The 17,940-nt window shown below is 42.7% G+C and overlaps 1 protein-coding gene across 1 annotated transcript in view; it reads right to left on the bottom strand.

The window, feature by feature from the left end:
* The window catches only part of KIF5C (kinesin family member 5C), a 185,408-nt gene that overhangs the window by 100,671 nt on the left and 66,797 nt on the right, over positions 1-17,940 (bottom strand). Inside the window, exon 2 of the mRNA XM_079134394.1 lies at positions 992-1,082. Coding sequence (XP_078990520.1) covers positions 992-1,082 — 91 coding nt within the window. The remainder of the gene's footprint in view (positions 1-991; positions 1,083-17,940) is intronic.

The raw sequence follows: 17,940 nt of genomic DNA, 5'->3' as shown, positions 1-17,940 counted from the left end.
TTAGTCAGCGCAGCTTCTAAAAACAAGCAGATCTAAAATGGCAAGGTATTATTTTAGTTTTGTTTCTACCTTTCGCTTTTTAAATCCAAAGCTACCCGTAGAGGTGGCAGCATCAAGACATTTGGAAGTGCAATCGCCACTGCGTTCAAATTTGAAGGCATGGGTTCAAAGATGAAAAACAAAGTAGCAGGAGATGGCCCCCAGCTCTGTCCAGATGGCAGGCTCCTCCAAGGCAAGCTCCAACCTGCCCCTGATTTGAAAGGGCAAGGTAGAGCAACGTGTAAATTGCTTCATCTCCCTGCTGTTATTTTGACACAAATCCTCCAGGGCCAAGGCCAGCCCCACAGAAAAGGACTGATCTCTGAGACATAAATGTAGGCTTGAGGCTACCTGTTTGGAGGAACAAATATCAGGATCTGGGTAGGATGGCTGAAAGTGGGTTAGATGAAATTATAATTAAGGAACGCTGAGAAACAAGAACAGCTCAATAAGCAGAAGCGTAATGTGATTTTATGACACAGAAGAAAATTCCATGATGGCAAGAACTTTCCACTTCTAAGACTTCTTCCAGAGAGATATTAGTATAAAGGAGACAGACACACAAAATAAACCGAATGAAGATACACAATCGGAGTGTTTGGAATATGTATTTTCTGCTGTAGAGGAATAAAGACGTTCTTCTACACTTGCAGTATTCAATAGCCATCATGGAAAAGGTGTGACTATAGCCTATCTGGCTTTTAAGCGTTTAGGTAACAGAATAGCTCTACCAAAAGGTGACAAAAGAAATAAAGAAAGAAGGGATAGCGCGATTGAATAACTTGCCTGACATCACAGCAAATCAGGGCCAGAGCCAAGGCTGTAATTCAGTGTTTCTAATTAGCAGGTCTCTGCTTACAGTCAAGGAACATTGATTCCTAGGCTGCAAATATCACTTAATGTTTTCCATTACTCTGAAAGGCCCAGGAGGAAATAAAGAAATAGCACTTACCTTTGACAATTTGCTTCGCACACGCATTGTAAACCTGCTCTTGGGTTGTATTGGGCGGCAGCACTCTGTCAAAGACATATGGCTTCCCTTGCTGAAAAAGACAGACAAAAGAAAGAAAAGGGTGGAGAAAACACATTAGTAGTTTAGGAATGAAAAGCCCTAATATTAGCAGTTAGACCATAGGTACCAAATCAACCAACCCTATTCTTTAAAACAGTTCCTTACCTTACTGGGAAATGTTTACAGCTTGAACCCTACACATACTGTGTATGTGGATTGTATGTGGAGAATCTGAGTAAAAAATAATACATTCTTAAATGTGAGACATTTTTTTGATGAAAGGTAGGCTGACACTTATTTGAATATATATTTATCAAGAGCTTACATTGGACTAAAGGTTGAACAAACCAGAAAACAGTCTTGCCCTCGTGAACTGTTTAGCTAAGTATAGTAGATAACTAATAAGAAAGCAAACGTGGGAGAATGTACAATGCTTAGGTGCAAAGTGATGGAGCGGGGTAGGCACATGTCAAGCGAGGCCTTGCTGAGGCAGTCTCAGTTAAGTGGATCTTGAAAGGATCACAAGGATATTTGGGAAGGCCTGTGGAAGAACATTCCAGGCAGAGAACCTAGTAGACAGCAAAAGGCTTGGTGGGTTCAAGAAACTAAGGTATGTACCAGCATAGGTTGGTAAGGAAATCAGGAACCAGGTTGTACTGCTAGCCAAGGTCACACATTCGGGTTTTTTTCAACAGGAAGACAACATGATCAGATTTCAGAAGGTGCTCTTAGCAGACAGTACTGCTTTTTATCCCAAAGAATGCAAGTGTTTAATATGCAAAAGTGAGCCTTAACCAGACTGAGGCTCATCAGACAAAGGGGGCAGCCCTTCTCTTCAGTAAAAGGAGATTTCCCCCACATGGGATTTGACGTTTGTTAATGCTGCAACTCAAGGAGATAAGCAGGAGAGAAGAAGGGAAGAAGCCATACCACGGCATCACACTGAGCTGGCGCCCTGTCATTTAAGGTTCAGTAAGGAGTTGTTGAGCACTCCGTGCCAGGCTCAGGGCTGAGCACTAGGGAAAGGTGCCGGGTAAGACAGGTCCAAAGAGCACCTCTTCTCCACCAATACTGCCCAGGCAAGCAGTAAGCCTCCCCTGCCCTTCCCCAAGCCCAGTCCACCCAAGGGGGCCTTCATCTTTCACCACAAACAGTAGAATCAGGGAGATTGAAGACAGGGAAACCAAGTGCTCCTTCACTCCTAGCCATACCTCCTACAAGAAGTCCTGGACACTGAGAACCACCCAAGGACAGTCAGACTCCTGAGAAGATAACTGCTCTTGAGGGATCCAAATGCAAGGCGTGTTGCATCCTATAACCTTCACACAAAGGACAGGGCTGTCAGACTGGCTTACCAGTGTCCTCGCATATCACTGGGGGAATTGCTGACTGGAGGCAAAATCCCATGCTTTAGGCCCTGTGCTTCAGCATTAGTCTTTGAAACAGCACTGAACCAACCCAGGAAACAAGCTACTTTCAGTATGGTCTTAGAAAAATGCAGAATTTTCCTGTATCATAAAAAATTTATTTTTCATGCTCAGCAGCAGAACCAGAGTTGTTCTGCTAAAATTATGGAAAGGGATCATTTTCTGATGTTTTATTCCCAGTTGTGTTCCCTTTGGTTACTGAACCAACTTTTGGTTAAATAACCCAAAGATATTCCTCACTGCAACCTATTGCTAACTCTCAGTCCACTACATCCTTACTAGTTTTATATGTTTGTAAAATTCAATTCAATGTCAGTATGGTGAAGGGTAAGAATAAAAATTCACAGTTCCCCTAAGTATTTGTCACCCATTGAAACTTGTGTAGAGAAATAAAGTAGGTGTGCTTAATTTTAAACCAATCCACTATTTCTCTAAGCTTAATGAGAATCATCAGAATAAATCATTTTGTTTACAGCACAATCCTACTTGGAGTTTCAGAAGAAATGTACCTAATATGACTTACTAACACATATATGGTATAAAAAGGAGGATTCCCTAATTTTGCCCTTCAACTTAAGATATTTATTGGAATGCATTATACTTAACAAAGATAGAGGACAAAATGTGCTGCTCCTCCTTTAAGCCATATCATTTATCAAGTGACAAACAGATAAAACAATGCTTTTTCATGACCTAAAGTTAGCTCCCAAACAGAGGTTGCCTTCAAGCCATGATGACTGGATTGATGCTAAGAAAAGATATGATTTAGAAAATGATTTTTTATGAGACCACTCGTCAGGATTAACATGCTAAGTAGTGATAATGTAAACATTTTTATGTGTCTTTTCATGCATTGAAAGTCTTAGAAGAGATTGATTAGAATTTAGTTACTGAATATTTTCAAAGAAGTAACTTATACCAGCTGTATATACAATAGCCATTTAAAAAAATTTTAAAACCACACACATTCTAGTTCCTCTTTGCTGCTTTAGTAATGCTATGAAAATCTCATAAACCCTGCTCAAGACTTGAACACAGGCTGAATGTTCTGTAGGGAGATACTGGGTCCAGCTTGCTCTTGTCATCGTGAATTCACAACTACAGAAGAAACTTTTCAAATTGCACTGCTGTACAGGAGCTGGAGAGCAGCACTTGAAATGGTGATGAGGTCACCATTCACCATTCCCAGGTGTCTGCTCAGCATGTGGTTCTCTCCAATCTCTCTGGCTACCTCTGTCAGGATCCTTAGCTGGTATCTTTCAGGTCTCTAAATGATGATATAATCAGGGCCCAGACCTAAGCCTTGTCTCTGCTGACTTCCTTGACCTTTGTGTAACTGAAATGAATATTTCAGGGAGGCACAATGGCACATACCTGTAAACTTAGCAACTAGGGAGGCTAAGGCAGGAGGATTACAAGTTGAAGGTCAGTCTGAGCAACTTAGCTAGACTCTTATCTCAAAATTTTAAAATTGAAAAAAAGGTATGGTGATGTACCTCAGTGATAAAGCACCCCTGGGTTCAAACTCCAGTACAGGGAACAAAAAAGACATTTCGGCCTTCATCTCTCATCTAACCTTAGGTTCGTATGCCTACTAGACAATTTCCACTTGGATATCCATTAGCTATTCCAAAAGAGAACCATCAAGCCCTCCACCTCTGAATAAGAACTGTAACACCCATCACCTGGATACTCAGCATCACATAGCATGACCAGATTGACGATGCCTACCTATATCCCAGCTAGTTGGGAGGCATAAGCAGGAAGTAAGTTCAAGGCCAGCCTGGACAACTTTAAGAAACTCTATCTCAAAATTTGAGAAAAGGACTGGGGATGTAGCTCCATGGTAGAGTATCCCTGGGTTCAATCCTGAGTACCACCAAAAAAGATTTTTTTAAAATCACTCAGTATGCACCATAAATTCCATATTCAAAATGTATCCCAACATCTACCCCTTCTTGCTATCTATATCTCACAACTTCAGTCATCATTTCTCCATCAATCTCCTCTGTACAACAGCAAGAGCCTCCTGACTTGTCCCCCTGCCACCATTCAATCCTTTTCCACTCAGCAAAGTGAGCATTCTAAAACTACAAATCAGATGACATCATCTCCTCACTTAAAACCCTCCAATGACTTCTATTATACTTATTCTGGACCCTCTTTGCCCTTAGCTCTCTGCATTCTCCTTCTCACAACAGTGTAGCACACTGGACTTCCTCCCACACCATGTTCATTTCCTGCTCAGGACCTCTGCTCTTAACCCTTCCTTCCTTTTGGAATTCTATGGCTTCAAATCTTCATTCAGCTCACTACAGCTCTTCATTTGAGCTTATCTACAAACCATTCTTATATCTCAAATTTCTCTTCCTTCAAGGGCTTCCATGATCTTAACTAAAGCAGCCTTACCCCCACCCTGGCATCACTATTACATGGCTCTATTTGGTTTACTCTGTAACAATTACATGTCATATATTATATATTATATATTCTCAGCCAACCAAATGGATCATTTCAATTAAAGCATTTAATCAGCTGAAAGAGAAGTCATTTAACTCCCAAGACCTAACTACAACTTATGAAGGGAATCTGGATAAGATACACACACCTAGCATCCTCTACTACTGAAAACAAAGTATGTCAGCATCACCATGAAGCATCCACGTCGACCAGTGCTAATTGCATAGGAGCAGTGTAACTAAAATTAATAACTTACCAGGATCACATACAAAGAATGACAGCAGATGGTTCTTACACTTTCATAGTTAAAATTAAAAACAAAAATCATACCACCAGAAATCTTATCAAGTTGTTAAGAGCAAAATGTCTGTGAACCATATGGCCTGCCTATTAATACACTTGACCTGTTACCCGGCAACTGCTTCCCAGTCTGGAAGGAACTCTACCGTGGGAGACAGGAAAGCAGAAGACTCATGTGGATGTTTAGAAGATGATCACCAGGAGGGATGTTAAGAAAAGTGAAATTAATTATCCTTAAGAAAAGCTCATGGAGAAATAATCCAAAAACGATCTTCAAGAACAACCAGGAGTTGTGACCAAATATTGCCTAAGATTCGAATGATTGTTTTTATCTATCTTCACCAAGAAATAGGAAAAAGACTAAAATGTCCACACAGAGATTAAACTCACTCTATGGAATTATCTCCAGACTCCAAGGAGTATTCAACAGAAGAACTGATTATTGAGACACTCACTAACTCTCTGACCTGTATGTTTATATAACTTCTTTCTGGAAAGTGCAGGAGGCTGTGAATGCCTTTATTTTAAGTTGACTATTTTTTCACCACTATCTACCAACACATCCAATCCTCTGGCCAAACCCTTTTTTTTTTTCACTCACTGAATTCTCACAGTAACTATGAGGTAGGTATTACCATTCCCATTTCACAAACTGGAAAATTGAGGACAAGTCATGTTATCAACTCTATTACTCTGGGGAAAATAACTTTAAGGCTCTGATTTGAAGTGTTCTTTCTTTGTACAGTGTTATATTTCTAAGAAACTCATGATTTTTTTGGGAAAGCAGAACACATACAAAACAGTATATGCTAAGACTAATACTAAAGACTGAAGCAAAGTGGTTAATGGGTAATAAAAGGCAGAGATCCCTTACTGCAGCCTAGAGCAGTTAGTCATGAATGTGGGACTGACATGAAGCCATTAAGACTTGGGGGAAAGGGCAGAACTGGCAAGAAAAGTTGTGGGCATATACATGGTAAGCACTCTTTTCACTGAAGGAATGGAAAGTAGGCAAAGGCTAGTCGAGATTAGGAAAAGACAGATAATAGGTTTGCTGATGTTATTAAGAAAAATCGCATAATTTTTCAGACCCAAAGGTCAACACAAGCCAACATCTGTTTTACAAAGTGAGACTGGGAGAGGGTAGATGACTTGTGGCCAGTTAGATAAACAGCGGACATGCCCCTGGAATCCAGACCTTCAGGTTCCTACCTAATGCACTGCAAGTTCTGCTTTAAGATCACTTGCTCTCTCCAAACGTCAAGGGAACAAGCATGAGCCTCTGGCTCTCCACCATCTCTGCCCACCCCCCTTTGCTTCCCAATCAATTCAAAATGATTTCCAAATACACGACTAATTAGTTCCAATGAACTAAGAGTAGTTTCTATGAGAGCTGAAGTAGAACAGTGGGAGAATCAGAATCTAGCATCTTAGAGTCGACATGAACATTGTCAGCCACTGGACCTTCTCACAATGCTCATTGCCCACCTCCGAGAGTCCTGAGAGGGGATCAGGGACCCACTTGCGAGTGGACTAGCAGTGACTTGTGAGAAAGTCAAGCCCTTATATTGATTTTAAGCCTGCCTCCCTGAAGCATAAGGCCTGGCACTGTCCTCCAGAACAAGACAAACAGGCAGGGCCCGCATCTGCACCATGGCTTTGAATCTGCTTCTTTCTCCTTATCTGAAATGGAAAAAGACAGACATACTCGCTTCCTAAAAGTTGTACAGATTTGTTTTGACTTGAATGGCTCCAAAGATGCCAAGGTCAGGACATCAGCAAGGAATTATATTAGTCTGCACAAGAAGAAATTAAATAAGATAAACCCATAGACTAGGAAAGACTTTGATAACAACCTGAAAGAATGTTTCCAAAATGTTAGCCCAAAAGTATTGGTGCTTACTTTTTATCAACACTAAGTTCTGGTTCTTGTTTATTGTGATATAATTCACATACCACAAACTCTACCCCTTTTAAGAAAAATGAGATTCAGTGGTTTGCAGTTTATTTGCAAGGTTCTACCATCAGCTTCACTGTCTACCACCAGAACATTTCCATGCTCCAAAAAAGAAACCCTGTATCCATTAGGAGTCGCTCTCCGTCCCCCCAATCTCTCCTGTTATAGGTCAATCACTAATCTACTTTCTGTCTTTATAAATCTGCCTATTCCAGACATTTCGTGTAAATGAAATTACACAGTGTGTGTCCTTTGCGATCACCTTCATACACTTACATCATGTTTCCAAGGTTCGCCCATGCTATAGCATATATCAGGACTTCACTTTTGTGACTGAATAATATTCATTGAATGCATATATTGAATTTTATGTATTCACTTATCAACTGATGGGATGTTTCAGTTGTTTCTACTTCAGGGCGATTATGAATGCGGCTCTGAACATTCATGTATGAGCAAACGTTTATGTGAACATGTGTTTTCATTTCCCCCTGGGTATGTATCTAAGAGTGGAATGGCTGGGTCATAGAGTAACTCTATGTTTAACTTTCTTTTTTTTTTTTTTTTTTTTTGCGGTGCTGGGAATCGAACCCAGGGCTTTGTGTTTACAAGGCAAGCACTCTACCAACTGAGCTATCTCCCCAGCCCTATGTTTAACTTTCTGATGAACTGCCAAATGGTTTTCAAAGAGGTCACACCATTCTCCATTCCCACAAGAAGGGGTTCCAAGTTTTCCACATCCTTGTGAACACTTGTTCTTGCCTATCTTCTTTATTATAACCATCCTAGTGGGCATGAAGTGGTATATCAGAAGTTTTTATTTGCTTGTTTTGTTTTGTTTTTTGGTACCAGGGATTAAACCCAGGGGACACTTAACCACTAAGCCACATACCTAGTCCTTTTTCTTTTTTTTTTTGAGATAGCGTCTCACTAAGGTGCTTAGGCTAGCTTTGAACTCACAATCCTCCTGCCTCAGCCTCCCAAGCTGCTGTATTACAGGTATACACTACTGTATCCAGCAGTATATCAGAAGTTTTATAAATTGATAACATATCATAAAATTTATTTCAACACACATTATGGATATAGAGATATTCCAGGCATTATAACATACTATTTTGCTGTTATGTTAACATTTACATAGTGGCTCCAAATGATAGAAGCATCACATGGAAGCTGCAGAGCCCATCTCTCTGAGCTCAGTTTCCTAATCTATTAAATGGAGCCACTTATAATTCAGGCTTCCAGTGAGAATCAGGTGTAGTCATGCAAATAAAGGATCTATCGCAGTGCCTGGTGTTCTAGAAGATACTCGAGAAGGAGTCTGTGTCATTCTGTAATACAGGGTTTGGTGACCAATACAATGACTCATACCTGGCCTTTGTATTACACCAAATTTCTCTAGCAGTGAGTCCTTAAAGGAAGGGATACAGAAGAATGAATCACTCACAATGTACCAACTCAGAACTTGGCATTCTGTTGCCCTTATAAAACCCAAGAGTCAAATCACATACCAGACTCTTCCAGGTCCCCAAGTCTGCAACTCCCAAGTTCAGCTCCACAGAATGTGGGGGCATTTAATTTTCCAAGGGTCTGAGCAAAATTCACTGTTTTGGGATGATCCTCTGTGTTCTTCCAAAATAAATAAAAATCCCATGTTTCACATGAAGCCCATTCAGGAGGTGAGGAGCTGACTCTGGGGCAGGCATCTATAGACTCACCAGCTTTGCTGCCAGCACTTTGGAGTCTTCTGGAAACCTGAGTGAAAGTACCCACTGCTAAACTGCTGCTGTCAGGGGCCTGGCCATGCCCTCTCCATCCTCGCAGGCTAGCCATCTCTCTCACAGCCAACTCCAGCATCTCTGCCTGAGGGCTATGCTGGCTTCTGGAGTCCTTCCTGTTGCCTGCAGAAGGCTGGGGGACCTTCCAGGCCACAGTTCTAGCAGTTCTAAGCCACTGGCTGGCAGGAGGTGGAACCAATACTTGGCTCCCTCACCTGGGGGTGGGGTGGAAAGGAGTGACTCTGAGGCATGTATTCCAGACAGGCTCCCAGGGCCTCCCAGTGCCATGAAGATCCCATGGCCCAGTGGCTAATGCTGAGATGACACTCCTGGTTTCCTTCACTTCCCTGCCTCACTTCACTCGTCACCCGTACTTCCTAGGGCCACCTCCCAAAACAACTTGCACTCCAAACTTTGTCTCAGTATATGTTCCTGAAGGAGCCCACAGGGTCACATCTAGCCCAAGGATCACCCATTTCAAATTTGCACAAAGGAGCTCAACCAGCTCCTGGAGGTCCTGGCTGACCACAGACATTTTTGCTCCCAGACATTTTGGGCCCTAAAGGGGTCTTTTATTCAGTAGGTTTAGAGAATCTGGATTCATAGAATCACTATCAAACATTCCTTTGGGAGATACCCAACTAACAGGGGGAGTAGAAATTGAAATCCTTGTTAAAATTCAACAGGCAAAGCCAGATCAATAGTGTGCCTCTGTAGTTTCAGCTATTTGGAAGGCTGAGGCAGGAAGATCACAGGAGTTTGAGACCAGCCTGGGCAACATGGCAAGATCCTATCTCAAAAAGAAAAGAAAAGAAAAATTCAACAAGTTGTAGTCCTGGGACACAGCCCTAAAAAGGTGGGGGTGCCCTTTCCTTCATAAAAGGGTGCAGGTCAATTGCCAAACTGTGGGCCCTCAGAGCATTCATTACCAGTTTCTTATTTATGCAAAGGAACATCAACTTCTGAAGGCCCTGCCCTGGCAGAACACTTTGTACACAATATGCTACAGGGCAGGCTCTCAACACATGCCTGCTGGTGATGATGACAGCTGACGTTTGCAGCAGGGGCAGCAGGGAGGCTAGAGGTAGGGTCTCAGGCCACCATCAGATGGTGTGAGGATGCAGGTGATTCACACTCTCTCCCATGTGTCTCCCATATGCTGACCATGCTCCAAAGGAATTGTCCTGCCTTTCTACATCCCTTTACCCATTTACCCCCTCACCTACCTCTCCTTTGTCTAGATCGGGCCTACAGATTCCCAGGCAAAACATCCCCCACCTGGCAATGACCATCAGCTCTCTGCCATCACTGTTAGACCCTCTCCCAGGTCCACCAATCTCAAGTGTAGCCACAGAAGGAGACCTTGAGGTCAAGCTGACTTCTCCACTCCAATTCCACATTGCTGTCTCCCCTCCCCTTCCCACCCCCATCTGCACTGGAAAGGTGCTATGACTGGGAATGTAAATAGCAGCCGGAGCAGCCCAGACATTGCCCTGTCCCTCCCCACACTGGCTCTATGCCCCAAGGAAGGCGTCTGGTGCCAGTTCCGGCCAAAGCCATGCTGCTCCCAGGAGAGTCCGCAGTGAGACAGACGTGTGCAAGCTGCAACTGCTCCTGATAGAGTTGCCAAGGCAATGCCAACCACTCCACAGATCCAGGATGCACAAAGGCCACACACACGAAGGCATCTTGTAAGCCTTCTTCCTGCAGGAAACCAGGCTACAAGTCTCTCCTTTCTGCCAAAATCCCCAATGCGTGGACACACAGGCACCGTCAAGATCACAGGCAGCTATGAAAAGCCATTCCGGGAAGGCAAACTGCCCCAGTGATAATGAAGAAGTTCAGAATTCTTGCCTACTTAACAGACAGAATGAAGATAGAAGCAGTACCTCATGGAAAGAGAATAATAATTTAACCTGCATTTCAAAATAGGCTCTTATTGTATGTGACTTTTACTTCAGATCAAATTAAAATGAACTCCCTTATCTCACATCCTCAAGTTCTTCCCCTTTGCCCTGTACCCTAAAATGCCTCTCACAAGACAGTCTAGAAGAAGTCAGGGCAACTGGGTCTTGTCCAGGATCTTGCCCTCATGTACTCTGTGACCCTAAACTGCTTATCTGTATTTTCTTTTTTTTTTTTTTTTTTTTTTTTCTTTATTTTCAAGGCCTCGTTCTCTCTGTAAAGTGAAAGACGTAATCTCTCTGGCTCTAGCATTCTATACTAATAATAAGCAGCACTGGAGTTCTCTGACTTTGGCATGAGAGTGGCTTCTGCCCCAGAGGTCACCTTAAAAACGGAGAGAACTCCATGCCCTACAGACTCAGAGAAAGGAATAAAAATTGCTACTATGATTATTTCAACAGATTTGGTGCCAAGTCAAGTCTGAAAAAAAAAAAAAAAAATCAAACCTTCCTCCGTGGAAAGGAGGCAAAACAACCATTTCACTAAAGGTAGGATGGAGGGTTCATTTTGCCAAATAAATAAATGAGGACAAGGATAATGTTGAGCCTTCTGTCAGGGGCACACTGCCCTGGGGATGGCTTCCTGGCAGCAGTATGTAATCCAGTCAAACTGCCATTTGACAAACCTCTCCCCGTTAGACTGAGGCTTGTGGGAACACGGGGGCCACATGGTGACACCTGTAAGTTCTCTTCCCTCTGGTCTTTTGACTACAACTAAAATATAAAAGCTTTGGTCCAGATCTTTGCTTGGTAGCTATGCTGGACACAGAAGCTGCTGGTAAATATAAGCTGCAAATAACTACTACAAGGTGAATTAACAATCTATTAATATTTTTTCACTCTTCAGAAACAGCTTACATATTATAATTATCCCATGACTGTAATACACTTAATTTTCATAGTACAGTCAGGTCCCTCATCTCTGTTCCACCCTCAACATTTGGGGGTGGGAAAGGAATTGTAGTGGTGCCCCCTCCTCCACCAAAAAATCTTAATTAAGCTTCTTCAGAGACCCTCACCACAATTATTCTTATTAACAGAATATCAGCAAAAAATTCTGCAAAAGAACTCAATGTAGTTAAGACTTCTCTTTTCTGTTGCTGTCTTGCAAAAGCTAAGTTTGGCCACAGACTTAATGATGTCACTTCTGCTTGTGTTGTAACACCTCTGACTAATCTAAAATTATGGGACAAAAGGCACTTTCTGTGACTTAAAAAAAATTACTTTTATGTAGACTTCTACAAATATGTAAACCTCCAAGCCCCCCACACCCCCATACACAAACTTGGTATAAAGTTTCAAGAATTTCCAGACTCATGGTCCAAAGAAAGAATTTTTAGGCATGAGTCTCACTCTGTACCAATGCAGCCAATAAACCTGCTTCCTGCTAATTCCTCAGGTGTCAGTCTCATCTGTCCTATACCAGAATATTGGCTTCCCTTTCTGGGAATGGAGAATCCTGTCCCATGGCTATGTGGAGGACAATAACTGGAGCTCAGACGAGATTCAGAATTTCTAGTTCCCAGTCAAGCCTTCTACCCGTAACACCATATCACATCTTGCAATTGTTCCTCCAAGATCATATTTATCCTCAACTACAGATTTTCTAAGAATTTCACAAAATATGGTTGAATTTATGACCTTAAACAACTGGTCACAAATATTTCCTGGGCCTCTTCCTCTCTGAAAAATAAAAATCGACTCTTTCTGGCCCTAACATACTATAATAATAAAACTTGTCACATTGGGGACATGATACAGTATAACTCAGAGTGTAATAGTTTATTTCTACCAATTATAGAAAATTACAGGGAAAAAAAGTATCCCACAAAAGGGAATCATTACATTAAACAAAACCAGCAGTAGTCATTAAGTTCAGAATTGCTATGTCCCTATTGGTTTCTAAGGAGTCACTCCCACTCATTTATGGTGCATGGGCACTATAAAGGGAAAGCTGCTGTATACAAATTCTAAATAGGTCTTCAACAGCCAACTGAGTCTAGGATGGATGGGCTGTAACTAGGGCTACATAAAGCTCATGCACCCAAGTGCCATGAGACACTGTCCTCGTTCTGAAGACAGGATGTTTGACCCATAGAGGAGGTGATGACCCAATTGACAGATGAAGAAAAAAAGAAAAAAAAAAAAATCTTTTAGAAAGTTTGGTGTTGCCGAATTCAATCATGATTTTCTACTCAGAAAATCTAAAAGAAGCAGTTTTAAGTATGGCTGACACATAAGCTTTTTATGCTTTCTATCTTTTAAAAGACTTTTAATTTAATTTTTTTCTAGTGATTGGGACACCTTATTTTTCAGTGCTTAAAGTCCTAGATGGGCTGGGTGGCCACACACATGTGGAATTTGAAGAGAATCTTCTAGCACTTCCTCTGCCTGCTCCTGCCCCTGCAACCTTCCTGACTTGATGTTCTATTACTTGAACAACTAATGGGTTAGACAACAAAAGCTTCTGGTTCTAGAAAGCTCTCTAGTTCTCTAGTTCTCTGCCAGGAGCAGCAATTATTAGCCTGTCAGATTCTTTAGGTAACAGAACCGAGATAAACCAACTCCTTTTTTTTTTTTATTTTTCTTTTTTTGGTGCTGGGGATTAAATGCAGAGGCACTTAACCACTGAATCACATCCCCAGTCCTTTTTATTTTTTCTTTTGAGACAGGTCTCATTAAGTTGCTGAAGCTGTCTTCGAACTCACTATCTTCCTGCCTCAGTCTCCCAAGCCACTGGGATTACAGGCATGTAGCACCGCCCCCAGCCCAAAAGTTCATTTCTGATCTGTGAAAAGAGGGAGGTACCAAGCTAAGCAGGGAAGATCAGTGTGATGAGGCAGAAGGTACCAATGCCTCCTTCACTGCCAGCTTGGGACGGCCCCCAGATCACCGAGTAAGCCTAGTATCCCACGTGGCTTCTTCTCAACCCTCTTGGTCGTTATTGTCTAATACACACCAGAAGACGCAGGTGCCAAGGTCTGCTGGGGGGCCCCTCCCCCTGGAGCCGGGCCCTGGAGCAGTGCTCACCTTTTTCCTCCAATCGCTCTCATCACAAACACCTTCTTTCTGATGTAAACCATGCCTGCATTTTCTTCATCTATTAATTTTTTCTTTGTCCTCCCTCTAGTAACTGCCTTGTCTCCACCCTCTTTAACTACTGGAAGGTTGTACTTCCACCTCCCCCCCCTTGCTCCTCCCCATCAGGTCTAATGTTTGCCCCCATTCAGCTGTTTTCTTAAAGCACTGCACAGCCTCCTAATCTTCAATTCTAACACCCTTTGAGAATCTGCCACATCCTCAAAATTCACAGACTGTTTAGGACTGTGTCCCAGCCCGGCCTTGCTGCAACCCTGCTGCCACCTTGATACTGCACACACCAGCCTGCCTTCTTTCTTGTTGAACTTCCTCCATCATTTGTTTTCCTTCCTGCCAATTCCAAATGTCAGAAGGTCACTAGTGCGTGCAAGCTCGCTCTCCTCCTTTTGTGCACTCTCTTCTGTGCTCCCTCCCGTGTAAGAGCTCTGCTGCTCCCGTAGATTCAGTCATAGGCTATGTGCAGAAGAGTCACTAAAATCTATCTCCAACTCTGAGGCCCAAATCCACATTATTAACTGTCTGAGGAAAACATCCAACTGAAGGTCCCCACCTGCCGTACACAATATATTCGGCCCTCCACTTCTGCAGGTTCCATATCCACCAGAGTCAACCAACCACAGATCCAAAACATTTGAAAAAAGAAATTTCCTCTATACTGAACATGCATACTTTTTTCTTGCAATTCCCTAAATAACACGGCATAGCTATTTACACAGCGTTTACATTTTATTAGGTATTATAAGTAATCTAGAGATGATTTAAAGTCTAAGGGAAGGTATGTGTAAGCTACATGCTAACATCGCACCATTTTACATAAGGAACCTTGAGCATTAAGGGATTCTGGTATCCATGGGGTGCACTGGAACCAGTCCCCCACAGATACCCAGGGATCACTGTATGTTGAAGAGAGAGCTCAAGGTCTTTCCCTCCTCTCCCTGCTCCCCCTCCTCTCCTTTCGGTTGCCATCTCTGGTCACCCAGGCTGTGAAGCTCAGAGCCGTCTCTCCCACAGTTCTCCTCCACCACATCAATTGTCACAGTGGTTCTTCATTTCCTTGTACTATGTCTTCTTCTGCATCTCAACTATTCTTTTTTTAATATATATTTTTACTTGTCAATGGATCTTTTATTTTATTTATTTCTATGTGGTGCTGCGTATGGAACCCAGGGCCTCACACTTGCCAGGCAAGCGCTCCACCACTGAGCCACGGCTGCAGCCCCGCGACTGTTCTTAACTACTTTTCACCAAGACTCCTGCAGGAGCCTTCTACGTAGTCCACTCGCATCTCTTCCCTTCAGTGCTTTCTACAGCCTTTGTTTAATCCATCTGCCTTTGGCTCAGCTCCTAAAAACTGGTGCTTAACAACTTGCTAGAATGTCTGCCAGGTGTAAGAGCCCTAGAGAGGTGTCTCCCACCCCATGGGACACACCAACCTGGCAGGTGGGTCCATTCCCTACCAAACACTCAGGCAGCATGCTCACATAGTTCCTGCACCCACCTTGCTCCCTCACTGCTCCCTCCAACTGCAATGCCATCTCAAAGCCTTGACCTTGTTTCTGCCAAAATAAATCTGTTCTTTCAAGTCTCATATCAAATGCTCTATCTCCCAAGATGTAACCTTTTCTTGAGCCTCCCAAATAGACACATATCCCCCCTCCCTCCCTCCCTCCCTCCCTCTCTCTCTCTCTCTCTCTCTCTCTCTCTCTCTCTCTCTCTCTCTCTCTCCCCCAACAGCCTTGGGACGTTAATATTCTTCCAGGAGGTCTCTGATAACAAATTACAGTCATCCAGAAGCACCAAGTCATGGAAAGAACACGGAACCCAGGGTTAGAGGTTGGGGTGGGAGAGAGCTCGTTTGAGTAAGGCGGGCATGCCAGGCTCTTTGCTTTACCTGGGGAAAAATACCCATTTCTAACAACTGCTCTCTAATGTAATTGTCATTCTCTGCACTTTACATGTAACAAGGTCAGGTTCAGAAAGGTCCCTAGCTTGTAAAGGATCACAAAGCCCATATTATATTTGTTTCCCATGTTGATTTTTAAGAACCTATAACTGAGAGAAAACCTAAACAAACCCTCTAACTTTACTTGCTTTTAGTTGCTGCCTGCCTTTCTTTCTTTCTTTGTTTTGCAGTACTGAAGATCAAACCCAGGGAGGCTTCATCACTGAACTATATCCCAACCCCCAACCACTTTTTTTTTGTTGTTTTTCTTTTTTTGAGACAGGATCTTGTTAAGTTCCCTGAGGTTGGTCTTGAACTTATGATCCTCCTGCTTCAGCCTCCCAGACTGCTGGGATTAGAGGTGTCCACCACTGCACCTGGCTTAGTTGACTTTAAAAATCACTAATTCTGAATGTCACACAGCTGAGCAAAACATTATTAGTGCCCCAATAGCTTTGCTCTAGATAACTCCTTTGACTTGTGTGTCAGGATGAGAACAATGTCCTAGATTATTTTTCAGAGACATTTTAAGGCAGTATTTGCAAAATCACTGACTCTTACTTGGGCCTATGAAGGTGTCTGATGAGTGACTGAACAGGTCTGGTGACACTAGGATGCAAATGACTGAGATATTTTCAAGATTCACAGGGGTACTGTGACTTTGTGATTAATTACATGTGTCACAATGTCCCTTTCCAGACCAGTGGAGCAGCACCTAGAAGTCTCCAGCCATCAGTCCTTCCTAACCTTAGTCCCCTCCTTCCCCCTTGCCTGAAGATAAGAGGAGCTTGAAATGTGTGCTGAGTTAAGATGGCCATTCTGGACATTAGTCCCCCAGCCTCCTGTTTTGCTGGCATTTGAATAAATCTTTTCCCTTTATCCAAGTTGTCCTCAATTCACTGATGGAACAGTGAGAAAACAAACCTGGGTTCAGTAATAAACCAACTAGTAAAACTAATAAAAGGCATACTCAAACTGGAAAACATTTTATTAGCATCTTAAATAGATCTCTTAGTTATTTAAAGATGTATTACCTATCTTATGCATGTTTGGCTTCCCTGCAGCATTTATGACAATTATTAAGTTTTAAGACATAGTGGTTTAATTAAATTAGATTTCTGATACCATGTTTTGAATTAATGGGATTCAAATGAGTGACAGGAACAGGTCTGGGGACACCAGGATGTGGATGACTGAGATATTTCCAAGATTCACAGGAGTACTGTGACTTTGTGATTAATTACATGTCTCTTCAAAATAAATACTGTCAGTTATTCAGCAGGTCCTGTGTCAGGCATAGATTATCTTGCACCTCCTCCACTGCAAAACGCCAAGGTTAGCATCATTATCCCCATTCTACAGATGGGGAAATCAGAGTTCAGAAACAATACCAAAGTAGCAGAGGAGGAAGACCCAATTTCGGAGCTCACGATTTTTCAGTGCTCTACTCCTGACCACAAAGATCCAACGTGCTATATCTCAATTCAACAACACTTCTGCATCAGAGGTGACTCCCCTTGTTTATGACCAGAACATTATCGTCTTACTTATATAAAGAGCACCAAGAGAGCTCCACGCGAGACTCCACCCTCGCGAGCACCGGCATCCGCACTCTGCACCACACACCTAGACACATTTCACGTGGTCTTGCAGATTCGCTTTCTCTTCTCACTGCTTTATTCAGCAAATACTGCCTGGGAATCTTCCACCTGCCAGCTACTGCTTCAAACAGTGGAAGTGAAGCGAACTTCCTGGTCTTTGTGGAGCTTTGACTCTGAGTGGGAGGAGACAGACAATCATAACAGAGATAATTTTCGCTAGGGTGTGACATGAATGTCACAGATGGACGGTTCTTGAGGATGTGACACTGGAGCAAAGGCCTGGAGGCCTGCCGGACACAGGGAGAGCAGGGAACAGAGCGATCCACGTAGAGGTAACCCAAAGAGCACCTTGAGTTAG

Source organism: Sciurus vulgaris, assembly GCF_902686455.1.
Source record: "Sciurus vulgaris genome assembly, chromosome: 3".
Lineage (NCBI taxonomy): Eukaryota > Metazoa > Chordata > Mammalia > Rodentia > Sciuridae > Sciurus > Sciurus vulgaris.
The sequence above is the reverse complement of the archived record's forward strand: the minus strand, read 5'-3'. Positions and strand labels throughout refer to the sequence as shown.